The 10,672-nt window shown below is 40.8% G+C and overlaps 2 protein-coding genes across 3 annotated transcripts in view; one reads left to right on the top strand and one right to left on the bottom strand.

Moving 5' to 3' along the window:
- Positions 1-1,674: 1,674 nt before the first annotated feature.
- Positions 1,675-7,298, bottom strand: LOC117469442 (microfibril-associated glycoprotein 4-like). Its single transcript, XM_034113846.1, has 5 exons — positions 7,145-7,298; positions 4,923-5,075; positions 4,664-4,699; positions 4,196-4,292; positions 1,675-1,940 (listed from the first exon to the last, which is right to left on the bottom strand). Exons 1-5 carry the CDS (start codon positions 7,223-7,225, stop codon positions 1,711-1,713), a joined length of 597 nt encoding a protein of 198 aa, XP_033969737.1. The 5' UTR covers positions 7,226-7,298; the 3' UTR covers positions 1,675-1,710.
- Positions 7,299-10,476: 3,178 nt separating this feature from the next.
- asah2 (N-acylsphingosine amidohydrolase 2) overlaps positions 10,477-10,672 on the top strand; it is a 12,911-nt gene continuing 12,715 nt past the window's right edge. For both annotated transcript variants that reach the window (XM_034113848.1, XM_034113847.1), the window contains exon 1: positions 10,477-10,493. The gene's annotated coding sequence lies outside the window, so the exon portion shown is untranslated. The remainder of the gene's footprint in view (positions 10,494-10,672) is intronic.

Here is a 10,672-nt window from a genome sequence, read left to right as displayed (position 1 = left end):
TACTGTAAACTGTTGAATAATGTAGTTCATCTACTTTTAGTAGTTTGTTTAAATGTTTTAATTGTGTTTGTTTGTAGAAGTGCATCATTCCTTGATTTATTGTAAAGTGAATCTGAACTCTTTGATCTGTTCTGATGATAAACTGAAGCCATTTCTAAATTAACCCAATTAACTGAGTTTTAAATCGTCCTACTTAGTTTATAAGGAAATGATGAAGAGGAACAAATTAAATGATTTGAAAATGATATCTCTGTAGGTGCTGACGCTGTTGGTGGTTCTAGTGTTAACAGACATTTAAATTAAATATGTGTAATGGCCAGTGGCGAGCCGTCAGGGCCCTCTAGGCCCTCTGTGAGGGCCTAAGATATTCTAAAAAATAATATTTAAAAAACATTTAAAAAATATATATTTTTTTTAAATATATATTTTTTTAATATTTTGTTATATTTTTCATTAGTTTTACCGAAAAAAAACTTGATTTAATTGTATTTAAAATAACATTTCCAAAGAAATAAATCCTTTGAATCTGCTGTTCAGTCTCTGTTCAATGTGAAGGGTTACATGAAAGAAGCTCGTCTGGCCCTCTCTGTGATTCACAGAGGGTTGCTATAGTAACTGAACGAGAGAGTAATGTCTAATGACAGTACAATTGACCAATCATATCTTCCCTCTAAATGGGTGGGTTTTATTATCGCGGACTTTATGACAAGTTCCGCCCGCTGTGAAACGTTTCTTGTTTCCATAGCAACAACAACTTCCTGTCAACAGCGTGAACTCGCCTTCAAAATAAAAGCATGCCAAATTACACTTAAGACATACAACTGCAACGAAAGTAACAAACACAATGCAATATCATTTTCAATGTCAAAGAACACAATTGGGTTCACAGGTGTTGTTTTGTGTGGTAGAGGGTCGCTGTCATTGATGCGTTTTGCACCCTGGGCCGTTGTTTTGATATTCCGCTGAAGTATACGCTGTGACGTAATAACTCTTTTTCTTTTTTTCTAGGGAATTGGTGGGGGTCAGAGGGCCTAGGTATAAAGCTCACGGCTCGCCACTGGTAATGGCAAATGCCATATACGATTTTCTTACCTGGAATTCTGCCTTTTTGAACAGACTTTTTGACTGAGTCCTAGCTATACTGAGTCCTAGCTATACTGAGTCCTAGCTATACTGAGTCCTAGCTATATTGAGTCCTAGCTATATTGAGTCCTAGCTATACTGAGTCCTAGCTATATTGAATCCTAGCTATATTGAGTCCTAGCTATACTGAGTCCTAGCTATACTGAGTCCTAGCTATATTGAGTCCTAGCTATACTGAGTCCTAGCTATATTGAGTCCTAGCTATATTGAGTCCTAGCTATACTGAGTCCTAGCTATATTGTCTGCAGTTCTAGGGTTAATATTAATCTAATATGAATGTCATCGGTCTAAATTAGATTTCAAATGATTAACTGTGTATGTAATGAAGATCATAGTGTGGGTTAAATCCATTTTCATAACCACTGTCTTTTAACTGATTTAAATGCGGAAACTGGGCTTATTCATCAGAATTTTGTATGACTTGACTTGACTTGCTTGACTCTCACCACAGTGACTTGGGACTTGCTTGATACTTGTAGGTCAAGATTTGAGACTTGCTCATGACTTGCACATGTAGGACTTACTCCCACCTCTGCCCTTATCTCTCTCTGATGTCTGAAGCCAGTCCTAAGTGTGAGAGCGTCTCCTGAACATCAGAAAGACATCAAGCACTTCCTGCTGTTCCTCACCTGCCCCTCCATCAGTGAATCCAGAAACATGCAAAGTGAACCCGAAGGACTCTGGGTCCACGGAGAACGAGGAGTACCGAGCGAAAACTTTGACACCTTCAAAGTCCTCCATGTCCACCAGCAGCTCGTACTTCTTCCTCAGAGTCAGGTAGGAGAGAGTCTCAAGACCTGCAGACAAATGAAGTTCATATGTTAACTGTTCAGGAGCTTGGCCACGCCTCGACCCCATCTCTAATCACACCTTAGTCTACTTATATCAGACCAAACATCAGCCATCGCTTGTCTCCATTCTCTTAACCCTCCCTCTCCCTTCCACCAATACAGTTCCCTTCCTACCTCCTACTTGGCCAAACCCCTTCATCCCTCCACCCATCGATCCCCTTCATCGATTGTTCCCTTCATCCCTCCCTTCCCTCATCCCTTCATCCCTCTCTTCCCTCATCCCTTCATCCCTTATCCAGAGTAATACAATTAGGTTTTTTCTTTGAAACCAGTCCTGTTTTCCTATGAGGCCAAAAAGAGACTAGTGTCTGCAGCCTTTCTGTCTATGCTGGATTATGGAGATGTGGTTTATATGAATGCCTTTTCTCAGTGCCTTCACTCGCTGGATACCGTCTACCACGGAGCACTGAGATTCATCGTAAACTTCAAAACCTCAACGTACCACTGCAACCTGTACGCTCGTGTTGGACGGTCTTCCCTGACCACGTGTCGACTGAAACTCTGGCACATCCTTATATATAAGGCTATTCTTGGTGCTCTTCCTCGCTATCTAAGGATCTACATAAACCGGAAACTCACAGGATCTTATGGTCTTCGCTCCGAGGACTTTTTCCCTTTAACCTGTTAAGCCCGAGAGACCCCGGTACCGGGGTACTGCCGCGACATCTTGCAGGAAACAGTGTCTGAGGGCATGTTCATTTAATAAACTATGAATGTTTTATATCCATGTAACAGGAAGAAACTCATCTAACTGATCATTTTTTTTTTCAAAAGAAAACCCACGATGCTAACACTGAGCCTCTGAATTAGCAACGAGCGAAAAATGCTAACAGATTACTGCACCGAAGATCACTCACAAAACCTTATTATTTATCTTTTCTCCACATCGTGAGGTGACACAGAATCTATTGACACCGACATTATCACTAAATTATACGGATTTGCGACGTTATAAACAAAAACAGACATCAAAACAGGTGACGCTAGGTAGCTAAAAATGCTAACATTTTTACCTTGGCTCTGTAGTCTCTCCAAAGTGGTCTTCAATGGCATTAAAACGATAAAAACGCTGCTGAAGTTAATCCATAGGTTAATCTAATGTGTCTGTGTCACTTTGAAATGATTTCTGATAATCCATAAGCATTAAAACTGCTTTTCCGTTTCCAGATGTCAGAGCTAGAGTGTAGCTTCACTCTCAAAATGCAAAATTACATGTGCAAAGCCCCCACCTTTATGTTTCACAATGAGTGTGTGGGGGGCCTCCCCCTTCGATTCTATTGGCTCTAACGGTCAGAAAGAGGTGTCAACCATCAGAATCGAGCAAAGGAGGCCAGAGATAGGTCAAATACCACCCAAATGACCCCAGAAGTGGGGTTTTTGGCTAATCTCTGTAAAAAGGTCAAATGTCACTTGTTTTGCATCAATCTTGATACAGGTGTACTTATTATATGTTGTACTTTGGATTCCTAAAGCTTTTAGTTATCTTACCATCATCCAAGGGTAGTTTTCACTATAAGTAAAAAAGAATTTTTGGACAGACACTATAATTTACAGTTTTTTACTATGTAAAAATCTGAATTTTCTTTAAAATAAAAGCATCTATATTGATTCTGACTTTTCTACATCAACTCACAGGTTTATCATTACTTTGAGAAAAAAGATTATTAATTTAACCCTTTTAGAAGGGAAGATATGGTCATTTGTTCTGGGAATGTCATTTTGGAGCCTGAGGCCTGAAAAACAGGCTCAGAGCTTAACAGGTTAAGAAAATATATTTTTAATCTCAATGAGACCGATCCTGGATAAATAAAGGTAAAATAAAATAAAAGAATACAATTATCCCTTATCTCCTCATCCCAACACCCCTGTTCCCTCTCTTCCCTCTCTTCCCTTCCTCCCTTCCCTTATCCCTTATCTCCTCATCCCTACTTCCCCTCATCCCCCTCTACCTGTCTCCATCCGTATTCAACTTGTGTATATTTTAAACATCTCATTCTAGGAACCGTTTGGGGTCCCGTAATCAGCCATTTGTCATCATCACCTCATCCTCCCCTCAATATCAATTCATTGTTCCTTCTTTTATTAAACCTACAAACATCATACTGTTGTGGCGTGATCCCTGCAGACAAACAGACACCATGAACGCTAGGAAACCGTGAGTTTGATCAAGTCAGGACCTCCGGTTCGTCTTCATCTCTCACCGAGCCAGTATTCTCCGGCGGCGTTACCAAAGCCCGTCTTGTAGTGATCCCAGGGCCGGTAGAAGTTCACCGAGCCGTCCATCCTCCTCTGGAACACCTGGGGGAAATACTAAATCTCTCAGCAAATATAATGGACATTTCCAGTCCATGGAAAAAGAGCATGACAGAGTTGAACCAGCCTCTACTGGGAACAGGAGCCAACAGTAGATCTAAAGTGGAGCCTCTGATTTCTCAACTGCCATTCACTGAATGCATTCAGGGAGCTAACCTGACCTAGCATGGTTTAGGCTAACACACACTTCAAGTGTCCCAACGGTCTCTGGGTAGATATATCAAACTGTAGATTTGATAGATTAGACTAAATACTGCACAAAGATACTGTACGTATATTTCATCTCTGCTGTCTGACCAGGTTTCAGTTCACAGATAACTGGGGGCCAGATTTAGCTTTTGAGTTCAGGTACTCACCGTCCACCGTCCGTCCAGTGAGTCCATGTCACAGTACTACCTAACACACACACACAACACACACAACATCACACACACACACACACACACACACACACCACACAACCCACACACACACACACACACACCACACACACACACACACACACCACACACACACACACACACACACACACACACACATTCTCATTAACACATCCTATCCATTTGATCAGTGAGAGATAGTGTTGTATGAAGTCTCTCAGAGGAGTTACTGGACAGCGAGGTGGATCCGATGGGGTAGTATGGTTGTGTAAACTCCACTGGGTCGGGTGTTGTCGTTGTTGTAGATGTCGCTGCAGTCCATTGGGAGGACGAGAGACATGCCGCTGTCCAACAGCAGAGCCAGGAGGACGAGGACGATTGAGACCAGCTGGACAGAGGACATGTTGTTCTGACTTTAATCTGAGAAATCCTGAGTCAAAAATGTATTTCTGAGAGAAATTACAGAATTCTGAGATAAAAAAACAGAATTCTGAGAAAGATTTGAATGCACATGTGGCTCTCATGTTCCTCCACACAGGTTAGGTAACAAAGTAAATGTTATCCTCATATTTAATCACACCATATGAAGGATATTATAATATATATATATATATATATATATATATATATATATATATATATATACTGTATACATATCAGTGGCGAACCGTGTCTATCACAACTGGACCTTCTGTAGACAACACACACCTGTCGGCTAATTGCATCTGAATTACATCAAATCATTTGGTTGAACTTCCAATTTGATTCAACCAAGAACACAACATAACTAACATGTCAAAAAGGATACATATATATATTTACATCATACCTATCATTTTAAGTTGAATTCATTCCTTCATTACAATCCTAACTATAAATGTATGTAGCTTATTTCCATCTGTTTGAGTGAATGAGTACATTACTTTGTTGACAGCAACAACAACAAAGAAAAAAACAACATCTTGCAGTGAGCAAATAACATAAAGTGCCATTTTAACTGTGAGGCTTATCCACTGAAGCTTCATGCAGTGCAACATTTAACATTAACATTAAAACTAGTTATTTTAACACAATTGTTAAAAATTCTAAATTCTAACAACAGCGATGCAAATGACGCGTTCGCGCGGTAGCCAATCAGCGGTGAGGATCTCAGCCTGCCGTCACTGACATTGAATCAGAAAACCCAACAGCAGCCGTTAGCTGTTAGCACTCAGAGCTCACAGCTCCTCATATCTGTTCAGAAACTGGACCAAAGTTAAACATGAACAAACCACAGACTGTCTGTGTCATGGAGAATACAGTCGCTGTTGTATCTGTGTCTGTATCATGTTGTTGTGAGTGTGGACGGAGCAGATACAACGTTAGCTTAGCCTGATCGATCCGATCTCCATTCAGAAAACAAGCATTTTAAAAGGTGTTTCTCCTGTCGTCTGTCTGCACACTTGTAAAAGCATTAATTCATGTTTTCTACTAACCGGTATCAGTATGTAGTTATTCCGGCATCATTTTGAAACGTGTATTACAATTAAATCACGGTAAAATATGTTTATTTTGTTGTAGTTGGGAGTTCAAAAATATGCAGCATCACTTGAAGCCAGTCTATTAGCGACAGGGAATGTCTCAAAGACCCGTCAATCAAGTGGCACCTGCTAACTTTTTTTTTTTTCACTTTTGTTACTTTTTTTTTTAACGGTGCGCGATCTACCCGCACCACACTCGCGATCGGCCGATCGACTGGTTGGTGACCACTGATCTAGATCCTCTGTCTCGAGCCAGTGAACTACCGGGCCTTCTAGAATACCCTGGAACCGAGGGAAACACCGAAAGAATACGCCCATTGGCTACAAATCAATATCTGATTGGTTGATCAAACTGTCAATCCAAACGCTCTCATTCAGTGTGAGGGCCAGGGCCTTCTATCAAGGATATAGAAAACCTGGTTGAAGGATGTTCTACCCAGAGACCCAGAACAACATCTGATTGGTTGCTTTTCTTTTCTAACACAAAACCACTGAAATGCGTCGTGCATGGACCGAGAAGGAGAAACAAATCAACGTAACACTGTGATATTACAGATCAACATTTTATTTATATAATTAAATCGATGTTTTATCTGAGTGTTCCAGGGTGTTCTCTGAATGCCTTGAAGACCCTGACGGTTCACCTCTGATACATATATAGCAGTATACAGAGGAGGATCAGGGCCACATGTAAAACATCTTTTCACATCGGACCAAAAGGGATTCTTCTTCTCAGAAAGTCAAAATTCTGACTTTAATCTCAGAACAAGAAAATTAATCCAGTTTAGGTCGGATAATGCAGATCAAATAACACACTTATCCTCTTCCATACAATGAATAAAAGGTTATAAAGTAAGTTCATCAACAACAACTTCATTTTGCAGAATGCAGGACTTTGAATTATAACAGAGTATTTTAAATGTTAAATTGTCCTCACCTTCATGGTCATGTTTCTGCTGCAGTGATCTGAAGGAGATCTTCCCGCAGTGTGTCCACTCTGCCTTCCTGTCTTATTCATGTTGAACACATCACTGATCAGCTGCTGTTTCTCACCGATGAAACTATTTGATAAGCAGGTGGAAAAAAGTGTCCTTGAGCGAGTGTGTGAAATACACCACATTGTTGGCACCCAAATGTGACACGTAACCACATTTTGGGGACAGGACTCCAAAGAAAGAGGCAGCTTTGTTAACTTTTAACTGATGACCTGGTTTAAGGGCTGGTGGATGCCAGGAGGACGAGGACGACTGATACCAAAGTCTGATAAACTGAGAACATGCCCGATGTGTTCAGCCTCCCTTCCATCAACATCAAGGAACCTGGGTGTCGGAGCCAAAATGCTGCTTAGCCTGAGTTTCAGACTCAGATCAGAAGACCTTTATCAGTCCCACAGAGGGGACATTCACATTGATGCAGCAGAAAAGAGACAAGGACAGCTTAATGTTAACTAAGACGCATGCATACAAAAGTATTAAAGATAACAAAATGATAATAAAAAAAAGTTACACAATTACAAAATACACATCCTGTAGCAGTTCTGAGGACTTATTATTTGTACTATTGTTATTTGTTTACGTCGCTTTTATCAGTCCTGCAGATACACACTCTCACATCAGGAGGAAACATCATCACTGACCCAATGCAGGTCCTGGTCCTGCTCAGGTCCTCTTTGCACCTCCTGGTTTAACAACCCCCCCCCCCCCCCCCCCCCCCCCCCCCCCCCCCCCCCCCCCCCCTCCCCTACAGCTGATTCAGAAAGCTGCAGTTCTCCCACTACACCCCTCCACAGGCTACGATCTGCTGCTTCCTACATCCAGGCCTACACTCCAGCACGTGCACTACAAATGGCTTCAGCCAATCAGCTTGCTGCTCCATCACTGAGAGTGGGACCCAGGCAGTGGCGGCCGGCCCATAGGGGCGCTAGGGGCGCCGCCCCCCCCTCTTCCCACATTAAAAATAAAATAAATAAATTAAAAAATTAAAAAAATATATATTTAAAAAATATATTTTTTATTTTTATTTTTATTTTTAATAAACAAGGTAAATATTATATAATTGGTATCAGTAAAATGTATAATCTACAATAAAATCTCGTTTAAAATTGTGTTACGATGTCTAAAGTTACTGATAAATCACATGTTTCCTGCCTGGCTTTGCCCGCAGCCCGTGTATCATTACTCCCTCTCGTCTGGGCGCTGATAGTCACAGGGCTCCTACGTGAGCGCCCGGTGCAGTCTGTGAGTTGTTTGGACTCGTATCCAAGGAGACAAAACAGGAAGCTGTCATACACTCTGGAAGCTACCATTAGCAGCTAATGAAAACTCCGTCTTTGACATAAAATTGAATTATGGATCATCAATCATTTTTCAAAGTGACAGACACATTGGATTAACCTATGGATTAACCTTCAGCTGCGTTTTTCTCGTTTTTGATCAGAATTGTTATTCTGCAAAAGGTGAGCATATCTCCATGTTTTGCTACCTAAAGCTACGCCGTGTGATGTCTGTATTTGCTTCCCCTGTCGCGAGTTCTGATCGCTCAGTGATGATACTTATATTTCTAGAATTTGTGGAATCTCAGCTTGTAAGCTTGTTTGTGCATATCCGATAAGTATATCGATTGATTTATACCTAGAGTGCGTTATCATTTTTTCGCTCATGGCTCATTTAGACGCTTCTTGTGAGACTTGTGTTTTGTTTCGGTAAACATGGTTCATATCATCAGTTAGATGCGTTTCCTCTGAGTAGGACACATGAATAGTTTATTACATTTTAAGAAGCCCTGAGACACAGTTTCGTGAGAAAAAAAACGGGGGGAAAAAGCCCCTTAACAGGTTAAATGGGAATTAAATCAGTGTTCCCAAAGCCCCGGTGTTCTGCAGTTTGTGTGGGCATACTGTACTGTTGCACAGTTTATGCTGTAGAAACTATGTCCAGGACAAGGTGTTTGGAAGTTTTGGAAGATTCATAGCTCTAACCACACTGAAGTTATGGAGGTATTGATCAGTCTTCTCATATTTTTAAGCCTCAAATTGTCCTTCCCCCCCTCTAACATCACCAGAAGTCATAATTTAAGGGGTCTTTTCTCAAAAAAAATTACCGGGGGAGCATCCCCCAGGACTCCCCTAGTATTGTTTGATCACCATTTCCACGGCCCCACCTAAAATATTTTCCACCAGCCGCCACTGGACCCAGGTACCCCTCAAAAACACAGCTGGTTGCTATCCTGGCTCCTGATTGGTGGAATGAGCTCCCCCATTAGAGACTCTGCATATCTTCCATCGCAAACTGAACTGAATCTATTTCCACTGTACCTTACCAATTCAATTCTACTTTAAAGAGTTAATGTAGGCCTTTATCTGATTCCCCAGCACTAACTATGGTACAACTTGCTTGAGATGAATATATCTGCACTTTCCTTGTTGTAAGAACATGTTTCTTTATGGTTTTTGCACTTATTGTAAGTTGCTTTGGATAAAAGCGTTAGCCTAAAAATCCTATTTGGGGTTGGCAGGTACCGGCACTACAGTTACCTAGGTGCATCACAAAGAATGAATATTATTAAATGTAATACTGGCAGAGCTCACTCTTTTACAACATGAAACACACCAGCATATATATTACAAAAGCATTTATTAAAATGAGAAACGATCCCAGTTACACGAAGCATTACTGAACTGGTTCCATTCGTATCCTCCGTGTCTGTAAGGCTGGGTAAAGGTCAGGTGATCGCACAGGAAGTGGATCATGCTGAGTACGAATACGGTGAAGTCCCAACACAGTTCTTTAATTTAACAATCAATATTTATTCCATGAAAACTGATAAACCTGCTCTTTAAATCACCTCTAACTTTGACATATTATACATTACATATTTATATTGTGCTATTTGAAGCATCATAACTTTATTTGGCACTTTTTGTCCGTTTTATATCATTTTTTTGGCTTTTTCCGAGTGTGGAATCTTTTCTTATATAAAAGATGCTTTATATTTTGATCTGTAAGTCATGAAACCACTTTGTGATTGAGTTTGAGGAGTGCTTTATTAAATATAATGTGATGAAGATGGTTGATACGGTCTGAAGCCCTCTAACACACAGCAGGTGGACCTTGAGAGTGTGTTTCCGAGCTCTGAGGGAAAACAGCCTGATAAGGGTTATTAGGGTTTATTATCTGAGATGCTTGGGACCTTCGGACTGACTTTATCAGTCAGATAGCACACCTGAGATCAGTATCACACACACACACACACACACACACACACACACTTTCTCTGCTGCTCTGAAGGTGAGTCGTGTTGTTTTTACCGGTTTATAATAAGCGTTACAGAAACAGACTGACTCTACAAGTTGAACAGTTTAAGAGAGAAATGCTGTAATAGTGGAGATCTTCCGGAGCTGTAGGGTTTATTCTTTAAACTAAAGCGGCGGACGGACTCTTCCACAGAGTCCTGTATTGGAAAATCA

The sequence above is a fragment of the Trematomus bernacchii genome, unplaced genomic scaffold, assembly GCF_902827165.1.
Source record: "Trematomus bernacchii unplaced genomic scaffold, fTreBer1.1, whole genome shotgun sequence".
NCBI classification, from domain to species: Eukaryota; Metazoa; Chordata; class Actinopteri; order Perciformes; family Nototheniidae; genus Trematomus; species Trematomus bernacchii.
This window is presented reverse-complemented; position numbering and strand designations above follow the sequence as displayed.